The sequence below is a fragment of the Pristiophorus japonicus genome, chromosome 8 (genome assembly GCF_044704955.1).
Source record: "Pristiophorus japonicus isolate sPriJap1 chromosome 8, sPriJap1.hap1, whole genome shotgun sequence".
Classification (NCBI taxonomy): domain Eukaryota; kingdom Metazoa; phylum Chordata; class Chondrichthyes; family Pristiophoridae; genus Pristiophorus; species Pristiophorus japonicus.
In genome coordinates this window covers 228,952,178-228,974,483 of record NC_091984.1, presented here as the reverse complement: position 1 = coordinate 228,974,483, position 22,306 = coordinate 228,952,178, and the positions used below count along the sequence as shown (strand labels likewise).

At 47.4% G+C, this 22,306-nt stretch overlaps 1 protein-coding gene across 1 annotated transcript in view; it reads right to left on the bottom strand.

The window, feature by feature from the left end:
- wscd2 (WSC domain containing 2) overlaps positions 1-22,306 on the bottom strand; it is a 370,410-nt gene that overhangs the window by 103,045 nt on the left and 245,059 nt on the right. Inside the window, exon 5 of the mRNA XM_070888043.1 lies at positions 6,832-7,006. Coding sequence (XP_070744144.1) covers positions 6,832-7,006 — 175 coding nt within the window. The remainder of the gene's footprint in view (positions 1-6,831; positions 7,007-22,306) is intronic.

Sequence of the window (22,306 nt, the reverse complement as noted above, 5' to 3'; positions counted from 1 at the left end):
TATTTTAAATGTCAAGAAATATATTTAGAGTTAAACAGATGGAGGAGGACTTTGAACAAAGGATAGTCCCTACACTCTTTTTACCCTTGTTTCAAATCTCTCCGTGGCCTCGCCCCTCCCTAGCTCCTCCAGCCCTACAACCCTCCGAGAGCTCTGCGCTCCTCCAATTCTGGCCTCGCGTGCATCCCCAATTTTCATCGCTCCACCATTGGTGGCCGTTCCTTCAGCTGCCTCGGCCCTGAATTCTGGGATACCCTCCTGTCATTCTAGCTCTCTCTCTCCTCTTTTATGATGCTCCTTAAAACCAAGCTCTTTGACCAAACACCTAGTCGAATATCTCCTTTTGTGGCTCAGTGTCAAATTTTGTTTGATAATCGCTCCTGTGAAGTGCATCGGGATGTTTTAATACAGAAATACAAGTTGTTGTTAAGGATCTGCCCAAATCTAACCTTTCCCAAATTTGAGGGCGTAGATTTCTGACTTTACCACCTGGGCTTCAGGTATTGGCTGGGCAGACTGCAGAGTGGAACAATAAGGTGACATGGTTTAATGCTAGCAATGGAGCCCGCCTGATTTTCCGGCATTTTTATTAATGGAAGGATATTCCAGAATGTTCTGTAACCCGCGTGCAATCCTCCCCATCCAATTTTCTTCTCCTCGCTGTTAAGACTGTTCACAACCTTGGTGATATATTTGACCCTGAAATGAACTTTTAACACATATCTGCAGCATAACTAAGACCTCCTATTTCCACCTCCTTAACATCGCCCGTCTCTGCCCTTGGCTCAGTGCATCCGCTGCTGAAACCCTCATCCGTGCCTTTGTTACCTCTAGACTTGACGATTCCAACGCACTCCTGGTTGGCCTCCCACATTCTACCCTACGTAAACTCGAGGTGATCCAAAACTCGGCTGCCTGTGTCCTAACTCGCACCAAGTCCCGCTCACCCATCACCCCTGTGCTCACTGACCTACATCGGCTCCCGGTTAAACAATGCCTCGATTTCAAAATTATCATCCTTCCTTTCAAATCCCTCCATGGCCTCACCCCTCCCTTTCTCTGTAATCTCCTCCAGCCCCACAGCCCCCCCGGGATATCTCTGTGCTCCTCCAATTCTGCCCTCTCGAGCATCTGTGATTTTACTTGCTCAACCATTGGTGGCCGTGCCTTCTGTTACCTAGGCTCTCTGCCTCTCCACCTCTCTCTCTTTCTCCTCCTTTAAGACAATCCTTAAAATCTACCTCTTTGACCAAGCTTCTGGTCATCTGTCCTAACATCTCCTTATGTGGCTTAGTGTCAAATTTAGATTTACAATACTCCTGTGAAGCGCTCTGGGACGTTTTACTACATTAAAGACCCTATATAAATATAAGTTGTTGTTTAAAAAAGACTTACATTTATATAGCGCATTTCACAACCACCAGGCGCCTCAAAGCGCTTTCCAGCCAATTAAATACTTTTTTGAAGTGTAGTCACTGTGGTAATGTAGGAAACGCAGCAGCCAATATTGCACAGCAAGCTCCCACAAACAGCAATATCACAATGACCAGATAATCTGTTTTTGTTATGTTGATTGAGGGATAAATATTGGCCAGGACACCGGGGATAACTCCCTTGCTCTTCTTCGAAATAGCGCCATGGGATTTTTTACGTCCACCTGAGAGAGCAGACGGGGCCTCGGTTTAACGTCTCATCCGAAAGCTGGCACCTCCGACAGTGCGGCGCTCCCTCAGCACTGCACTGGGAGCGTCAGACCAGATTTATGTGCACAAGTCCCTGGAGTGGGACTTGAACCCACAACCTTCTGACTCAAAGGCATGAGAGCGCTACCCACATGTCAAAAAATTCAAATAATGCTGATCCACTTCTGGAATTAAAGCGAGTGATGACAAAGTAACTCCTGCCGTGGCTCAGTGTGAAAACTTCCATTCCCATTGGTGGAGCCAACAACCCCAATGAGACTTGTTGACATTTTAGCGCTGCCATTTTCATAGTTTAGTGTGTTATAATGATTAAGAGCATGACAGGACAATCTGCCACATCTCAAGTCTGGTGGGGGAAGGGAGATGTCCCAGATGGAAGCCGCTTTGTTAGAAACAGATAGTGACCAGAAATAAACTTGTACTACAGACAGAGATCAGGATCAGACATGGCGGTCTAAGACGTGTTATTAATAGCGAACACGTACAGGAAAAAACGACCGACGTATAAGATTATGAGGGGGCTTGACAAGGTGGATGCAGAGAGGATGTTTCCATTGATAATGGAGACTAGAACTAGAGGGCATGATCTTAGAATAAGGGGCCGCCCATTTAAAACTGAGATGAGGAGGAATTTCTTCTCTCTGAGGGTCGTAAATCTGTGGAATTCTCTGCCCCAGTGAGCTGTGGAAGCTGTTGAATAAATTTAAGACAGAGATAGACAGTTTCTTAACCGATCAGGGAATAAAGGGGTTATGGGGAGCGGGCAGGGAAGTGGACCTGAGTCGATGATTGGATTAGCCATGATCGTATTAAATGGCGGAGCAGGCTCGAGGGGCTGTATGGCCTACTCCTGCTCCTATTTCTTATGTTCTTATGATTGGCTATTTTCTCCGTACAACAGTGGTTGCAGATCATAGAATTTTTATTTGGATCCCAATTTATCTCCTCCCTCCTAAAGGAAAGAGACCTTGCATTTATGTAGTGCCTTTCACATCATCAAGACACCCCAAAATGCTTTATAGTATCAGGTACTTTATAACTTTAGTCAATGTTGTCAGCAGACTTGGACAGAACGGTCTCGCTTGCAACACATGTGATGAATGTCCAGTTAAGCTGTCTTGGTGAGGTTAAGTGAGGGATAAATATGCCCCGGCACACTGGCAGAACTCCCCCGCTATTTTTTGAGCAGCATCATGGAATCTTTTACACGCACTTACTTGGTTTGACGTCCCATCTGAAAGGCCCTTGAGCAATGTAGTGCCTCCTCAGTACGGCACTGAAGTGTCAGCCGAGATTATGCGTTGAAGCCCTGGAGAGGGGCTTGAACCCACGACCTTCGCCCCCTAGCTGTCTGACCCAGAGACACTGAGCCAAGCTGACACTAAATACAGTTGACTCATCCTGATGTACAGGCCCCAAATGCCCATGTTTACTTTGAGAGCCTGGACATGCTCGCAGGCTATTCATCGGTAAGCAACATCACGGCTGAGCCTCAGCTGGCCCTTACCTGATGTCGAGACACGCTCATTCACACACTCACTCACACTTTCTACAGGGAGTCGCTGGTCAGTCATCAAAATCGCCTGCACCAGCTGATTTATTTCCTCCGTGGACCAAGGGCAGTGTTGGTTAACTGACGTCCACCATGCCTCGAAATAGAATTTGGGTTCAGGCCTGTCGAATCAGACTCAAGCACGATGAGTGATTTGGTCTCTTTCTATGCTGTCTTATTCCATACATAAGAGCATAAGAAATAGGAGCAGAAGTGGGCCATTCGGCCCCTTGAGCCTGCTCTGCCATTCAATAAGATCATGGCTGATCTTCTACCTCAATTCCACTTTCCTGCACTATCCCCATATCCCTTGATTCCCTTAATATCCAAAAATCTATCGAATATACTCAACGACTGAGCATCCACAGCTCTCAGGGGTAGAGAATTCCAAAGATTCACCACCCTCTGAGTGAAGAAGTTTCTCCTCATCTCAGTCCTAAATGGCCGATCCTTTATTCTGAGACTGTGACCCCTGGTTCTAGACTCTCCAGCCAGGGGAAACATCCTCCCTGCATCTACCCTGTCTAGTAGCCCTGTAAGAATTTTGTATGTTTCAATGAGATCACCTCTCATTCTTCTAAACTCTAGAGAATATAGACCTAGTCTGCTCAATCTCTCCTCATAGGACAATCCCCCATCCCAGGAATCAGTCTGGTGAACCTTCGTTACACTCCCTCAATGGCAAGTATATCCTTCCTTAGGTAAGGAGACCAAAACGGCACACAATACTCTAGGCATGGTCTCACCAGGACCCTACATAATTGCAGTAAGACATATTTACTCTTGTACTCAAATCCTCTTGTAGTAAAGGCCAACATGCCATTTGCTCTCTTAATTGTTTGCTATACCTGCACGTTAACTTTTAGTGATTCGTGTACAAGGACACCCAGGTCCCTCTGAACACCAGCTCTTCCCAATCTCGCACCATTTAAAAAATACTGTTGTTCTATTTTTCCTACCAACGTGGATAATTTCATATTTCTCCACATGATATTCCATTTGCCACCTTCTTGCCCATTCACTTAGGCTGTCTATATCCCCTTGAAGCCTCTTTGCATCCTCCTCACAACTTAAATTCCCACCTAGCTTTGTATTACCAGCAGACGTGGAATTATTACATTTGGTCCCCTCATCCAAATCATTGAGGCCCAAGCACCGATCCTTGCGGCTGCCAACCCGAAAATGACCCGTTTATTCCTACTCTCTATTTTCTGTCCATTAACCAATCCTCAATCCATGCGAGTATATTACCCCCAATCCCGTGAGCCCTAATTCTGGACAGGCAAGGAGAAATGGGGAGAAAATTGGGAAGGAAATGGAAAAGAGGACCATGTACTGAGAGTTTATCCAGTCAGAATGCTTTAATAGCCCAAATAATCTACTTTCAAAATCAGGGTAGAATTTCGTACCTTTCCTTCATGTGAAGGAGGGAGTCAGATTAATTTCTTTATGATCAGATGTTGATCACATACAGCAGAATGGATTGGCAGCAGTGTATCCAATCCCTCCACTACAACCCAAATACACTTAGTATAGCATCTCCTAGCCATGCGCTACATGACAGTGTGTGCATACATGAATTACTCCCGCTCCATTCATGGACAATGGGCAGTTTCACAGCAGAGTAAGGTGCATGCATACACACACACACAGAAGCGCACATGCATGTGCACTCACATGCACATGCATACACGTGCAACACACATGCGCAACACAGTTTGCACACAAGCCCACACACACACTCACTGACACATGCACACACATGCGCGCGCACATGCGCGCACAGACACATGCACACACATGCATGCGCACGCGCAGACACTCGCACACATGCATACGCGCGCACACACACATGCACACTGCGCGTATGCACACACGCACGCACACACACACTCACTGCGCATATGCACACACACACTGCTCATATGCACACACACACACACACACACACACACAGTACTAAGAGGCTGCTGGTATGAAGAATGAGTTCGGGGCGCATGATCAGAAAGGGCATTGATTGTTGGAAGTGCAGAATTACCAGAAAATCAGCATGCAGGTCACAGAGATAGCATTTTTTTAAAAACCAAAAGGGCTAAGAAGTGTCTAAAGGGTCGGGGTTTGAAAATTCTTCAGGTCACTGGGTATATTGATATTGGTGATCTTTTCCTCCGACAATTTTTCTAATGAAATCGGGAACACATTGAAAATAAGAATCTAGAAATATTAAGCAAGGGGATCTTTACCGATGCATTCACATCACTTGGTACCAAAGCAATTCTTGCTCCAGACAAATCCTACAGTTGATGTTAGATCGCTGCAGTGAGATAATTATTCATTCAATGGTTGCTGAGACCATAGCAATGGTCCATGGTCGGTCTCTTGCTCTTCCAACGTTCTCGGAACCTATTCCAATCCCTAGTCTGTGCTCAGTTAGCTGACCTCAGTGGGTGGGGTGCTACAGTTAGCCTCAATGCCACCGTGGCTAGGGTGGCAAAACAGTCAGGCAGGCTTCCGGCTCCTGATCATCATCCACCAATCAGTCATGGAGTGCGCACACCTCAGGTGGGGAGAGGATTGGGCTCGCCTGTGATGTCCCCCCCCGCCCCCATGGTCGAATGTCCTGCCAACACTCACAAACTGGCACTCGGGTGAGATTCTGGCAATCAGCCACAGATCTGTTTCCCAGCGTGAGAGAGGGGGTAGAACAGGGGAAAATATGAACAAGCGAATAAGTCTCAGGGGAAATAAATCAACGTAGGAATAGGGGTATGGTAGTATAGTGGTTAAGTTACTGGACTAGTAATCCAGAGACCTGTAGTTCAAATCCCACCACAGTAAGGGAGTTCTCCCAATATTTATAGAGAAACATAGAAAATAGGTGCAGGGGCAGGCCATTCGACCCTTCGAGCCCTGCACCGCCATTCAATAAGATCATGGCTGATCATTCACCTCAGTATCCTTTTCCTGCTTTCTCTTCATACCCCTTGATCCCTTTAGCCGTAAGGGCCATATCTAACTCCCTCTTGAATATATCTAACGAACTGGACTAGTAATCCAGTAAAGCAGATTATCTGGTCATTATCACATTGCTGTTTGTGGGAGCTTGCTGTGCGCAAATTGGCCCCAACATTACAACAGTGACTGCACTCCCAAAAGTTCTTCATTGGTTGTAAAGCGCTATGGGACATCCTTGAGGTCGTGAAAGGCGCTAGATAAATGTAAGTATTTATTTTTTTACTTTTAACATTTCCACATGTATCTGTAAATATGATTCATTAGGAATATAGAAAATAGGTGCAGGAGTAGGCCATTCGAGCCTGCACCTCCATTCAATGAGTTCATGGCTGAACATGCAACTTCAGTACCCCATTCCTGCTTTCTCGCCATACCCCTTGATCCCCCTAATAGTAAGGACTTCATCTAACTCCTTTTTGAATATGTTTAGTGAAGAACAATGACCCCCAACGTGATTTGAACACACAGTCTTCTGATCTAGAGTCAGACACTCTACCATTACACCACAAGGTCATTAAATGCTAACTGTAGAAAGCAGCAAGGCAGTAAGGTGAATGGTACCTTGTACTTGTGTTTGATAAACAACATAGTATTCTTCATTCCCACAGTTTTCGTATTCCTCGCCGGTACATTTCTGCGCACACAGTTGTTCATCCTCCGGCTCGTGCAGTGTGAAGTGCATGGTGGGGAAACCACAGTGACAGGTTGCTCCTGCTAGCACCGCCAACGTATATTCCTGCACGGAAAATAAATCACTTCAGCTTCAGATCGAGAAGAAACCCTCATTAAAAAAACAAAAGGGGGTGGAAATTCGGTTCGAGGCTAATTAGGGCGTTAGTGGTAAAGGTTACGTCGGGAAATGGTTTGCATTTGCAGTCACAAAATTCAGCCGCTGGGCCCTGAGTGTGGGGCGGAGTGCTAAAGGAGGCCTCTCTAGGCCGGCTGAGCAACTGAAAATCCCCAGCTAAACAGCCGGCCTCGGAGCGCCCCGAGAGAGGCTTCCCTGGGAGAAAAAATAAATTGCAAAAAAAACTCCACAAAAACATTCCCAATAGTTTGCTCGCCCCACATAAACATAAATCGCAAAAATAAAAATAAAAATCACACTTACCTCATTCACCAATTCCTTCCCTCTCTGGCGCCGGAACAGCCGGGACCGCCCGCTTTCCCAGGCGGTCCCACTAGGGCGCGCTACGGGGCGCTACAGGGTCAGCACCAAACTAAAATTACCGCACTGTCGAAACCGGGGAGCGTTGCACGCCGGCTCGACGCCCCCGGGCGGTACTGGCCGAGCCCCGTGAATGCCAGCGCTCGAAGCACTGAGCCCTTTGGTGCCCCTGTTCCAACCCATTCCAGGGGTGCTTACCCAACGTATTTCCACCTCAAAGTCTTCATATAAACTTAACAATGTTGGACTGGACCCAGGACCACTGACTACTGAGAGACACATGACTTGTATCCATCAACATTTACAGCCTTGGCTGGAATCTTCATCTTAAAGAGTTCCATTGTGAATTCCGACCTTGTCCCCTGTACTCTCCACCCATCCCCTACTCCACCCCCAACCCCTCTCCCTTCAAAGGTAGCACTCTCGTCTCTGAGTCAGAAGGTTGTGGGTTCAAGCCCCACTCCGGAGACTTGAGTACAGAAAGCTAGGCTGATGCTTGAGGCCAAGAGTAATAAGGGAGTGCTGCACTGTTGGAGGTGCTGTCTTTTTCCAATACGATGTTAAATTGAGAACCCTTCTTTCCCCTTAGATGGATGTAAAAGATCCCATGGCACTATACGAAAAAGAGAAGGGGAGTGCTCTCCGGTGTCAACATATATCTTCAATCAATAGCAAAACCAGATGATCTGGTCATTATCCCATTGCTGTTTGCATTTCCTACTTTGCAACAGTGACTACACTTCAAAAGTAATTCATTGACTGTAGAGCATATTGGGAAGTCCTGAGGTCGTGAAAGGTGCTATATAAACAAGACAGGTTCAATTTATCGCTGCAAAGGCGGGTTTTCTCATAAACGACTACAAATATCTAAATGTAATATTTCAGAAAACAGTATGAAAATCAATAGAATTTGAAGGCTGTGTGGACAGACGAAACATGGAAAAGAGATTTCAAATTAACGAATTTATAATGTTGTCGGTGAGTCAGTTGTGCGTTTTGGTATCTGACCACCGGGTTAAAGGTGTGGGATTACCCATTACTTCACTTGATTGTGTGGAAATGTATTTTTATCTAAGCTGATACCACAGGTATTTTTGTGCCCTTTTTAATATATAACAAAATGGAGTCCTGGTCCTTCCAGAAATTTCTGCATAAAGCAGTGGGCTTGCATATACAGCTAAACCTGGCTTGAAAGGGCTGATAGCCACCAGACAGCTAGGAGACAAGTCCTGCTGAGACAAGTAACCCCCCCGCCCCCCAGCCATGGTGCTCTCCTATTGTCTATACGACACCAGTTCCATGCCACCCCCACCCTTTTCGAAGTACTCAAACCACCAGCCATTATCTCTTGTAGAGACCTCATCCATTTGATGCAAACAGATAACTGACGAGGAAACTGGACAATCCTGACACAATGCAAGACAGGTAATAGCTCATTACCACACTCTCATGGAGTAATGGCCGGCTGGCCAACTAATAACCCTGACAAAAGGAAATATCTGGAAACCATGTCAGGACAATGATGTAGTAATTAACTTTTTATCTGTATTCACTGACTGCGAGACAGAGCCAATACACAGGGAGAGGCCATAACTTGGGTTTTACTGTATAAATATCTCGTGAAACTGTACCATTTCAGAGGTATTCACTTAGCCATTGACTGAGTGTGACCTTTCCCTTGCTAGCAAGTAAATTAAAGAAACTTCTGCCGGAGCTGAAGGTGTCTGAGTCATTTATCGGAGGTCGAGATTTCGACAATTGCCTCACTTAGTTGTGTTTTGCTAATCCTTGGCCAACCTGCCAGTAGAGGTGGCAGTGGAAAAGATAAATATTCCATTTAGCCAAAGTGAGAAATTAATATTGTCCCGCTTCTCATTTGGAACAAGTAGTATTAAAATGTGAAAGAGACAGATGTGTTTCTTGGGGGTAATATATGCACCTGTGTGGATGCTCACAGGTTGGTAGAGCTGTTGAGTTGGGAGTGGCTTAGCTAGTCACGTGACGTTCACAAGACTCAATAAAACCCCAACCAGTTGGATTCGGGAGTTCCACGATGAGGCAGGTGGTTGTGAGGCAAGTGGATGTGCTGGTAATGTGTAGTGTGGTTGTGTGGTAATGTGTAGTGTTGTCTGCTCCACGATGGCATGCTAGCCATGATCCTGACCAACGGATCCACCACAGACCCAATTCATGTCCGGACCGGGGTCAAGCAAGGCTGCGTCATCGCACCAACGCTCTTTTCGATCTTCCACCTCACACTCAACAAGCTCCCCGCTGGAGTGGAGCTAAATTATGGAACAGATGGGAATCTGTTCAACCTCCGCTGCCTCCAGGCCAGATTCAAGACTGTCCCATCCTCCGTCATCGAATTACAGTTTGCAGATGATGGTTGTGTTTGCGCACACTCGGAGGCCGAACTCCAAACCATCGTCAACACCTTCACCGAGGCGTACAAGAGCATGGGCCTTACACTAAACATCCGTAAGACAAAGGACCTCAATCAACCTGACCCTGACACACAGCACTGCCCCCTGATTATCAGAATCCACGACGAGGCCTTGGACAAGGTGAACCGTTTTCCATACCTCAGGAGCCGATTATCAGTAAGAGCAGACATTGACGACGAGGTCCAACACCGCTTTTAGTGCACCAGCGCAGCCTGAGGAAGAGAGTGTTTGAAGACCAGGACCTCAAACCCGGCACCAAGCTTATGGTCGACAGGCAATAGTGATACCCGCCCTCCTGTATGGCTCAGAGACGTGGACCATATACAGCAGACAACTCAATTCGCTGGACAAGTACCACCAGCGCTGCCTCCGCAAGATCCTGCAAATCCATTGACAGGACAGGTGCACCAACGTCAGTTTTCTCGCTCAGGCCAACATCCCCAGCATCGAAGCATTGACCACGCTCGATCAGCTCCGATAGATGGGCCACATCGTCCGCCTATCCAACACGAGACTCTCAAAGCAAGCGCTCTACGTGGAGCATCGGCACAGCAGACCAGCCCCAGGGTGGCAGAGGAAACGCTTGAAGGATGCCCTCAAAGCCTCCTTGACAAAGTGCAACATCCCCATCAACTCCTGGGAACTAGGAATCCCTGGCCAAAGACCGCCCAAAGTGGAGGAACAGCATCCGGGAGGGCGCTGAGCACCTCGCGTCCCATCGCCAAGAACAAGGAAAAAATAAGTGTAGACAATGGAAGGAGTATGCGTCAACCCAGACTCCCCACCCACCCTTTCCTCCAACCACTGTCTGTCCCACCTGTGGCAGAGACTGTAATTCCTGTATTGGACTGTACAGCCACCTGAGAACTCACTGTTAGAGTGGAAACAAGTCATTTCGACTCCGAGGGACTGCCTGTGATGATGATAACTTGTAGATCGGGGGGAAGAAATTCATTATAGCCTAGGAATGGGTGGTAACTTTAGAAAAGTTGGAGATTTAGCGGCAGACTGTAGGTCCCGTATTGGACTGTACAGTCACCTGAGAACTCACTTTTAGAGTGGAAGCAAGTCTTCCTCGACTCTGACGGACTGCCAGTGATGATGATGATGTTAAACCTTTTGCGAATAAACCAACTAGTTTTTAATAGCAATGTGTTGCTATGAATTCTTAAGCAAAGAACCCATGAAGCAAATACATTACATTGAGGGTTTGGGAGCTAAGGGATTCTGAGGTATGTTGAAAAGGGGGTATCAGAGAGGCTTAGCTGAGGCCAACATCTATCAAAAAGCAATGGGTTTGTTGGTCAGATAATTGCAGAGCTGGGTCATTGAGAAATTTGAGGATAAGATCCTAAAGGAATGTAAGATACATGATGGAAAATTAGTGTTTTATTCAGAAATACACTTTTGTATGAAACGGTGTCCCACCCACTCATCCCATCAAGCATTAGATGCCTATAAGATCCAAGTGACTGCTGCTTTCATAAGAACATCAGAATTAGGAGCAGGGGTAGGCCCTGCAGCCCCTCGGGCCTGCTCTGCCATTCAATAAGATCATGGCTGATCATCGACCTCAACTTCACTTTCCCGCCCGATCCCCATATCCCTTGATTCCTCCAGAGTCCAAAATAGGATAGAATCATAGAATCAACATAGAATTGATAGAATCATTGAATGATACAGCATAGACAGAGGTCATTTGGCCCATTGTGCCTGTGCCAACTCTTTGAGTTATCCAATTCATCCCACTCCTCTATCCATTCCCAAAATGTTTCCCCTTCAAGATTTTATCTAATTCTCATTTAAAAATTACTACAGAATCTGCTTAAACCACCCTTTAAGCCAGCCCATTCCAGATCATAATAACTCGCTGCCTAAAAATGTTTTGCCTCATGTCACCTCTGATCCTTTTGCCAATCACCTTAAATCTGTGTCGTCTGGTTCCTGACCCTTCTGCCACTGGAAAAAGTTTCTCCTTATTTGCTCTATCTATTATATATGTAAACCTGTAAATACCTTGTTTAACCACCAGAGGGCTCATCCCCTGGAGTCCCAAGGGATCCCACAATCCCTTGGGAGTATCTGTACATAAGGAGGCCTCACAGGCTGGAGAGGCACTCTGGAGACCTGCAATGAAGGACTAAGGTCACACATTACTTTGAGCTTCCAGTATCTGGTCAGATTCTTTATTCAAGACATAACACTATCAAAACCCTTCATGATTATCAACACCTCTATCAAATCTCCTCTTAACCTTTTCTGCTGTCAGGTGAACGCCCCCAGCTTCTCCGGACTCTCTACGTCACTAGCATTTAAAGTGTGATATCTATGCCCCCTGGTTACTGACCGCCTGCTAAGGGAAATGGGTCCTGCCTATCCACTCTATTATTCTGTGACTGGAATGATAAACCAAGGTCCAATCTGTCTCGTGAATATTAAAAGTCCCATGGCACGACTCAAGGGAAAGTTGTAAGTTCGCCCAGTGCCCTGGCAGTTTTATTCTCAGACAACCAGGCCAGAAATTAAATGTTCGAGTCATTTAGCTGATTGTTGGCACAGAATAGCTGCCCTGATGGCCGACATTTCAACAGTTACCGCACATCAACAGCAATTCGCTGTCTGGAGTACTTGGAGGTGTTTCAACAATACCGTGAGTGGTTGGTATTTTTTTCTTTATATATATATATTGGTTTCAGAAGTGAACATGTTAGAAGAGGAAAGAAGACTCGCATTTATATAGCGCCTTTATCAACCGCCAGACGTCTCAAAGCACTTTACAGTCAAGCAAGTATTTTTAAAGTGCAGTCACTGTTGCAATGTGGGAAACTCGTCAGTCAAAATGTGCACAGCAAGCTCCCACAAACAGCAATGTGATAATGACCAGATAATCTGTTTTGTTATGTTGATTGAGAGATAAATATTGGCCAGGGCACTGAGGATAACTCCCCTGCTCGTCTTCGAAATAGTGCCATGGGAACGTTTACGTCCACCTGAGAGGGCAGACGGGCTTTGGTTTAACGGCTGATCCAAAAGGCACTCCCTCAGCACTGCACTGGGCGTGTCAGCCTAGATTTTTGCGCTCAAGTTCCCAGAGCGGGACTTGAACCCACAACCTTTTGATTCAGAGGGGAGAGCGCTGCCCACTGAACCACTGCGAGAGGAGGAACGACACAGAGATTTATGAGAAGAACAAAGAAAGAGCAGAAGTGGGGAGGGAGGGGTGAAGGAGATGGAGGAGTACAGTGTTTCTAAAAATTATTTTCCCTTGAATGAGACGGCTCGGTTGCCAAAGGCGATCCTTTAGGTTAAAACTGCAAGTGGTCCATCGATTCATTAGGACAGTAAATTCCCTCCAGACCCACCAGCTCAAAATAAAAACTGCCCATCACAGAACTGTAGGCTATATGCTCACAGCAGCAGCCCCTGCAAACTGTCTGGTCCATCCTTTCCCACGATCATTTTAAACTGAGACGGGAATCACAGAGTGATTAAAGCATTGGCTAAAATCATTTTACTGGCATGGTTCATATGTTCCACTCTCATGTCTGAATCTTACAGTACAGAAGAAGGCCATTCGGCCCATCGTGCCTGTGCTGGCTCTTTGAAAGAGCGATCCAATTAGTCCCACTCCCCCCTGCTCTTTTTCCAAACCCCTGCTAATTTTTCCTTTTCAAATATATATCCAATTCTCCTTTGAAAATAACAATTGAATCTGCAGCCACCGTGAATCGGTAATAGGGTGGAATTAATCTCTCCTGCCTCACACCAAGTCCCGCTCACCCATCACCACCTGTGCTCGCTGACCTACATTGGCTCCCGGTCAAAATTCTCATCCTTATTTTCAAATCCCTCCATGGCCTGGCCCCTCCCTATCTCTGTTATCTCCTCCAGCCCCACAACCCCCCTCAAAGATATCTGCGCTTCTCAGATTCTGCCCTCTTGAGCATCCCTGATTATAATCGCTCAACCCATCGGTGGCCATGCCTTCTGTTGCCTGGGCCCCAAGCTCTGGAACTCCCTCCCTAAACCTCTCCAGCTCTCTGCCTCTCTTTCCTCCTTCAAGATGCTCCTTAAAACCTACCTCTTTGGTCAGCTGCCCTAATTTCTCTTTATGTGGCTCGGTGTCAATTTTTTTGTCTTATAATACTTCTGTGAAGCGCCTTTGAATGTTTTACTACGTTAAAGGCGCTATATAAATGAAAGTTGTTGTTGTTCTCTTCCACCCAATCACAGACCTTCCCTTTTGTTCTTTCCTCCCCTCCCTCCTTTTCCTGCCCCTGCACCTGCTTAAAAACCTGTTACATCTCTAACCTTTTCCAGTTCTGACAAAGGGTCATCGACCTGAGACGTTAACTCTGTTTCTGACTGCACAGATGCTGCCTGACCCACTGAGTATTTCCAGCATTTACTGTTTATACTCTCTGAACCAGTTTTTTTTGACAAGCCGGAGATGGATTGAAGCAAGATTTTTTTTTAAACATTTAAATGCTCCAGTAAGTAAAGAGCCCCTTTTAAGGCAAGGTAGATTAGTTAAAGGTTGCGATGCTATTTTCTAATTAGAGGTAATTTGATAGGGCAAAAGTCCATTCTGCTCTCTCAGCTCCCCGCTTGGAATGCCTGAGGCTGAATTTATACCATAACTGTGGGTCTAAGTGTCGCTTCAGTGGGGCGTCTCACTCACGTGTCAGGTCAAAAAAAAAAGAAAGACTTGCATTTATATAGCGCCTTTTATGACCCCAGGACATCCCAAGGCACTTTACAGCCAATTAAGTACTTTTGGAGTGTAGTCACTGTTGAAATGTAGGCAACGCGGCAGCCAATTTGTGCACAGCAAGCTCCCACAAACAGCAAAGTGATAATGACCAGATAATCAGTTTTTTTAGTGATGTTGATTGAGGGATAAATATTGGCCAGGACACCAGGGATAACTCCCCTGCTCTTCAAATAGTGCTGCGGGATCTTTTACATCTACCTGAGAGAGCAGACGGGGCCTCGGTTTAACATCTCAGCCAAAAGGCAGCTCCTCTGACAGTGCAGCGCTCCCTCAGCACTGCACTGGGAGCATCAGCCTAGATTTTTGTGCTCAAACCTCTGGAGTGGGACTTGAACCCACAACCTTCTGACTCAGAAGCAAGGGTGCTGCCCACTGAGCATTGGCTGACACCAAAGGTCAGGGCGACTACAACCTCCTGGCCTGAGTGAAGCAACACCACAGTTGAAACACAAACGTGTCTGGGACTGGGGTTACGGGGAGAGGGCGGGTAAGTGGAGCTCAGTCCACGGCCAGATCAGCCATTGAATGGCGGAGCAGGCTCGAGGGGCTAGATGGCCTACTCCTGTTCCTAATTCTTATGTTCTTATGTTCTTATATCATGTCACTGCATATCAGTCCAACAGAGGGAGCTATCCATGGAAGTAACACCGCCAGTCATTGGGGAAACTCCATGCAAAGTCAGTGGTCAACAAGTAAGAAACTGGGGGAAGGTCATTTTGAGCTTGGGCGATAATATAAAACGCGTGATATTGGCCCGGCCCCACCCATTCAACAACCTGACTGATTTTTGTTTCCATTGAAGTCAATGAGCATTTTACATTATTGTTTAGTGTCAAAATTACCGCCCCCCCCACACAACCCCCCCCCCCCACCAGCCCCACCGTGTTACTGAAACAAAGATAATAAGATGGAGAGAATGATCTTGTAAAAAGACTGTTTTATCTTCCGATTTTGCATAGAATCCAATTGCACACAAATATACAACAAGAACATGTATTTAAATAGCACCCTTAATGCAGTAAAACATCCCAAGATGCTTCATAGGAGCGTACTCAGACAGAATTTGACACCGAGCCTCATGAGATATTAGAACAGGTGACCAAAGAGGTAGGTCTTAAAAGGAGGGGAGAGAGGCGGAAGAGGTTCAGGGAGGGAATTCCAGAGCTTGGGGCCTCAGCCAGCTGAAGGCACGGCCGCCAATGGTGGAACGATTAAAATCAGGGATGCACAAGAGGCCAGAATTGGAGGAGCGCAGTGATCTGGAGGGTTGTGGGGCTGGAGGAGGTTGCAGAGATAGGGAGGAGGGGGGCGAGGCCATGATGAGATTTGAAAATAAGGATGAGAATTTTAAAACAAGGCCCTGTCATCGACTCCATAATAGCCAAGATAAAGCAGAGGATTTAATAGTTTGAACAACTGAAGCAGGATCAGAGAAATGTAACAGCGTGAAGAAGCAAAAAGCCACCGGATTTGACACAAGGCCACAAGAACTTTTAGAGATGGAACTAGGACATTCGGCACTACAACAAGTGAACTAACTCCATTTACCTGGCTTCTCAGTATCTCTCTCAATCCATTCTTTCTGTAGATACAGTGCACCAAGCATATATGTCTAACTGTATGGAGTAGAGACTGGATTGGTTCTTTCCCCCTCAACATTACACTGAGTAAATGCTCATAAATTACTGTCATTTGTATCAAAAATATGACATAATGTGAACTGCAGAGTTTAAATGACCTATAATGTACACTCGAGTCTGGTACACAACATTGGCCATGCATTAAATGACCCTCGAGCCCAAAAATAACCTGTCATGTTTTCCTGATGAGCACAGTTAGTCAAAAACACCGTACCACTGTCCACTTAAACTGATTGGCTCCTCGAGTCACTCAAACAGCACTTTATCACCATCCACTTATAGTGATTGGCTCCAATTATCTAGGAATTTGTGGGGGGGTTATCAAAGCATTCTCACTTACTTCACTATTGCACATTAAATCTCTCTCAACATTCTACTTTATCCTTTGTTACCTCTAGACTTGGCTATTCCAACGCACTCCTGGCTGGCCTCCCACATTCTACCCTACGTAAACTAGAGGTGATCCAAAACTCAGCTGCCCGTGTCCTAACTCGCACCAAGTCCCGCTCACCCAGCGACAATGAAGGAACAGCGATCGACATCCAAGTCAGGATGGTGTGTGACTTGGAGGGGAACTTGCAGGTGATGGTGTTCCCACAAGTCTGCTGCCCTTGTCCTTCCAGGCGGTAAAGGTCACGGGTTTGGGAGGTGCTGCCAAAGAAGCCTTGGCGAGTTGCTGCAGTGCATCTTGTAGATGGTGCACACTGCAGCCACGGTGCGCCGGTGGTGGAGGGAGTGAATGTTGAAGGTGGTGGATGGGATGCCAATAAAGCGGGCTGCTTTGTCCTGGATGGTGTCGAGCTTCTTGAGTGTTGTTGGAGCTGCACTCATCCAGGCAAGTGGAGAATATTCCATCACACTCCTGACTTGTGCCTTGTAGATGGTGGAAAGGCTTTGGGGAGTCAGGAGGTGAGACACTCGCTGCAGAATACCCAGCCTCTGACCTGCTCTTGCAGCCACAGTATTTATGTGGCTGGTCCAGTTAAGTTTCTAGTCAGTGGTGACCCCCAGGATGTTGATGGTGGGGGATTTGGCGATGGTAATGCCATTTGAATGTCAAGGGGTGGTGGTTAGACTCTCGCTTGTTGAGGATAGTCATTGCCTGGCACTTGTGTGGCACAACTGTTACTTGCCACTTATCAGCCCGAGCCTGAATGTCATCCAGGTCTTGCTGTATGCCGTAGTGGAGTATATGGAACAGACTTTATTAAAAACGTAAGAATTAGGTGTCCCTCGAGCCTGTTCCACCATTCAATAAGATCACAGCTGATCATTGACCTCCACTCCACTTTACTGCACGAGCTCCATTTCCCTTTATTCCCCTAGACTCCAAAAATCTATCTATCTCAGCCTTGAATATATTCAGAGTCTCAACATCCACAGCCCTCTGGGGCAGAGAATTCCAAAGATTCACAACCGTCTGAGTGAAGAAATTCTTCCTCATCTCTGTCTTAAATGGCCTTCCCCTTATCCTGAGACTATGTCCTTGAGTCCTATAAACTCCATCCCGGGTAAACAACCTCTCAGCATCTACCCTGTCAATTCCCTTCAGAATCTTGTATGTTTCTGTCATGTATGCACTTTTTGTATTCACTATGTAACTATGTACGATGTACCACCTGAGGGCGCTGCTGTTGGAGGCCCCAGGGGTTTCCTGCCCAGGTGTGCAGGGGCATATGAAAGGCGGTCAGCCATGCTGCCCCTCACTTTACAGTCGTATTAAATGAACTGAAGCCACACAGCTCTTACTCACAGTACAAGCCCTTGTGCAGTTATTCGATGGTAATTGCAGACATAATAACTGGCGACGAGTTACAGATAACGAACTTTTATGCAGTCACGGCTGCCGTTGGTGTTTTAGAAAAGTATGCAGAGGGTGAAGATTGGGAAGCCTTTATCGAGCGGCTTGACCAGCACTTTGTGGCCAACGACCTGGACGGCGAGGCACTGGAAGGAAAACTCAGGGCGATTCTTTTGACCAGCTGTGGGTCCACGGTCTACGGCCACATCAGTGATCTGCTTGCACCAGTGAAACCAACGGAGAAGCACACGCTGATTCTGGAACACCTCAAATCAACGGAGAGCATCTTAGCGGCCAGGTATCGCTTCGACACACACCGCCGGCCGGAGGGCCAGGACGTGGCGAAGTATGTCGCCGACTTAAGATGGCTCGCGGGACCGTGTGAGTTCGCAGGATTTTTGAACGATGCGTTGTGAGACGCTTTTGTGATGGGCACAGGCCATGAGGATATCCTTCGCAAGCTGCCGGCTGCTGAAACCATTGACCTGAAGAAGGCCAGCATCATGTCCTCGAGTCGCGATACCATACAGATGACTTCCTACCAGAATCGGAGCTCACTGGCAAGTACTGTACGTAAAATAACGCCGATTGCAGGCAGCACTGTTGAACTAATAAGAACTGGACAGGGCAGAGCCTACATGCCTGCCACTGCTAGGCCGTCAAGGGGTGTAAATGCGAAATCATTAACACAATGCATGGGGCCCATCAATGTCAATTTAAGGACTATGCGTGCAAAAGCTGCAGAACAAGGGGCCACCTCCAGCGAATGTGCAAACGTACGGTGACTCACCACATGGCAGAGGAGAGAGGAGTCGGCAGAAGAGTCCCGATCCAGCGTGGTTCACAAAGGACAAGCTAGAGAGGCAACTCAGCCCAAGGGAGCAGTGTGCGGAGTGCACACCTTCTCCATAGAAAGTCCTCCCATGATGATAAAAGTCAAATTCAATGGCATTCCTGTATCCATGGAGCTGGACACGGGGGTGAGTCAGTCAATTATGAGCCAGAAGGCATTTGAAAGGCTGTGGGGCAACAACAAAGCACAAAGACCCAAGCTGAGCTCGATTCAGATAAAGCTGCACACTTACATCAAGGAACTGATACCAGTTATTGGCAGTGCGAACGTAAAAGTATCCTATGATGGAGAGGCACACGAGCTGCTATTGTGGGTTGTACCAGGCGATGGGCCAACGCTGCTTGGCAGAAGCTGGATGGGGAAGATTCGGTGGAACTGGGAAGACATCAAAGTATTATCGTCAGTGCTCAAGTGCTGAGCAAGTTCCCATCTTTATTTGAACCAGGCATCGGCGCCAAAGTACAGATCCATTTGGTCCCCAAGGCACGTCCTGTTCATCACAGGGCTCAAGCGGTCCCCTACATGATGAGGGAGAAAGTGGAGATCGATTTGGACAGACTTCAATGCGAGGGAATCATATCGCCAGTCGAGTTCAACGAGTGGGCCAGCCCGATTGTTCCGGTACTAAAGAGCGATGGCACGGTCAGAATCTGTGGCGACTACAAAATAACGATCAACCGAGTCTCGTTACAGGACCAGTACCCACTACCCAAAGCCGATGACTTTTTCATGACATTAGCAGGAGGAAAGGCGTTCACTAAGCTGGATCTAACCTCCACTTCCATGACCCAGGAGCTGGTTGAGTCATCGAAAAAATTAACATACATTAACACGCACAAGCGACTGTTTATGTACCACAGGTGCCCGTTCGGGATTCGCTCGGCTGCAGCCAGCTTCCAAAGAAACATGGAGAGCCTGTTGAAATCGGTTCCGTGCACCGTCGTATTTCAGGACGACATCCTCATCACGGGCCGCAACACCTCCGAACACCTGCACAACCTGCAAGAGGTTTTAAGTCGACTAAACAGAGTTGGACTCCGGTTGAAACGATCCAAATGTGTCTTCCTGGTGCCAGAGGTAGAATTCCTGGGGAGGAAGACTGCGGCAGATGGCATCAGGCCCATGGACTCGAAGACAGAGGCCATCAAGAATGCACCCAGACCACGAAATGTAACGGAGCTGCGTTCGTTCCTGGGACCCCTCAACTATTTCGGTAACTTTCTTCCAGGGTTGAGCACCTTGCTGGAACCTTTGCACAAGTTGCTACACAAGGGAGACGATTGGGCTTGGGGTAAAAATCAAGAGGCTGCCTTTGAGAAGGCCAGAAACCTTCGAATAGGTTGCTGGTATTATATGACCCATGTAAACGTCTAGTTTTAGCATGTGATGCGTCGTTGTACGGTGTTGGGTGTGTTTTGCAGCAAGCCAATGCAATGGGCAAGCTCCAACCAGTTGCATATGCGTCCAGAAGCTTATCAAAGGCTGAAAGATGCCACAGCATGGTCAAAAAGGAGGCTTCAGCCTGTGTTAACAGTGTAAAAAAGATGCGCCAATATTTGTTCGGACTCAGGTTCGAGTTAGAGACGGATCACAAGCTCCTAATCTCACTGTTTTCGGAAAGCAAAGGCATAAACACCAATGCTTCATCTCGAATCCAAAGATGGGCACTAACACTGTCTGCTTACGACTATGTGATCCGCTACAGGCCAGGCACTGAAAACTGTGCCGATGCTCTCAGCCGACTACCGTTGCCCACCACCGGTGTAGAAACGGCGCAGCCCCCAGACCTGCTACTGGCCATGGTTACTTTTGATAGCGAAAAGTCACCCGTAACGGCCTGCCAAATTAAGACCTGGACCGGCCAGGATTCTCTGCTATCCCTTGTAAAAAGTTGTGTCCTCAATGGGAGCTGGTCAGTGGTCCCTAGAGACATGCAAGACGAGATCAAGCCGTTTCACCGTTGTAAAGATGAAATGTCGATCCATTCAGATTGCCTCTTATGGGGCAACCACGTTATCTTGCCAAAGAAAGCCAGGGAAACCTTCATACGTGACCTTCACAGCACCCACCCAGGCATAGCCATGATGAAGGCTATCGCCAGGTCCCACGTCTGGAGGCCCGGCATTGACACGGACCTGGAGTCGTGTGTACACCAGTGTAACACATCCTCACAACTGAGCAATGCTCCCAGGGAGGCTCCACTTAGTCTCTGGTCCTGGCCCTCCAAACCATGGTCCAGGATCCATGTGGATTATGCGAGCCCCTTTCTGGGAAAGATGTTCCTGGTTGTTATGGACGCCTACTCCAAATGGATTGAACGTGTAAAAATGGCATCCAGCACATCCGCAGCCACCATTGAAAGCCTCAGGGCCATGTTTGCCACCCCTGGCTTACCCGACATTCTTGTCAGCGACAATGGTCCGTGCTTCACCAGCTCAGAATTCAATGAACTCATGACCCGTAATGCCATCAAGCATGTCAAATCTGCCCCGTTCAAGCCCGCATCCAACGGCCAAGTGGAGTGGGCAGTCCAAACCATAAAGCAGAGCTTGAAACGTGAAACAGAAGGTTCCTTACAAACCCGCCTGTCTCGGGTACTGCTCAGCTACAGGCCACGGCCCCACTCACTTACCAGGGTTCCCGCTGCAGAATTACTAATGAAACGAGCACTCAAAACCAGGCTCTCCTTAGTACACACTGACCTCATTGACCAGGTGGAAACCAGGCGTTATCAGCAAAACACGTACCATGATCGCACGGCTGTATCACGCGACATCACTGTAAATGACCCTGCGTTTGTGCTGAATTACGGTCAGGGCCCTAAATGGGTCGGCGGCACTGTATTAGCCAAGGAGGGGAATAGAGCGTTTGTTGTCAAACTGCTTAACGGTCAAATGTGCAGAAAACATTTGGACCAAACCAAATTACGATTCACAGATAACCAGGAACCACCGGAAGAGGACCTCATCCTCAGCGATGCACCGACACACGCCCAATCGACAACAGACCTCGCTGCCAACCACGAGGATGATCCCACCATCCCCAACAGTCTAGCCCAACCAGTCGCACTGCAAGACAGCAGTGGCCCAACCAACTCACCCAGGCCAGAAGCGACACTCAGACGGTGAACCAGGGAGCGCAGGGCTCCGGCTCGCCTTAACCTGTAATCAACACGCATCAAAGACTTTGGGGGGGGGGGGGGGGAATGATGTCATGTATGCAAACTCTTTGTATTCACTATGTAACTATGTACGATGTACCACCTGAGGGCGCTGCTATTGGAGGCCCCAGGGGTTTCCTGCCCAGGTGTGCAGGGGCATATGAAAGGCGGTCAGCCATGCTGCCCCTCACTT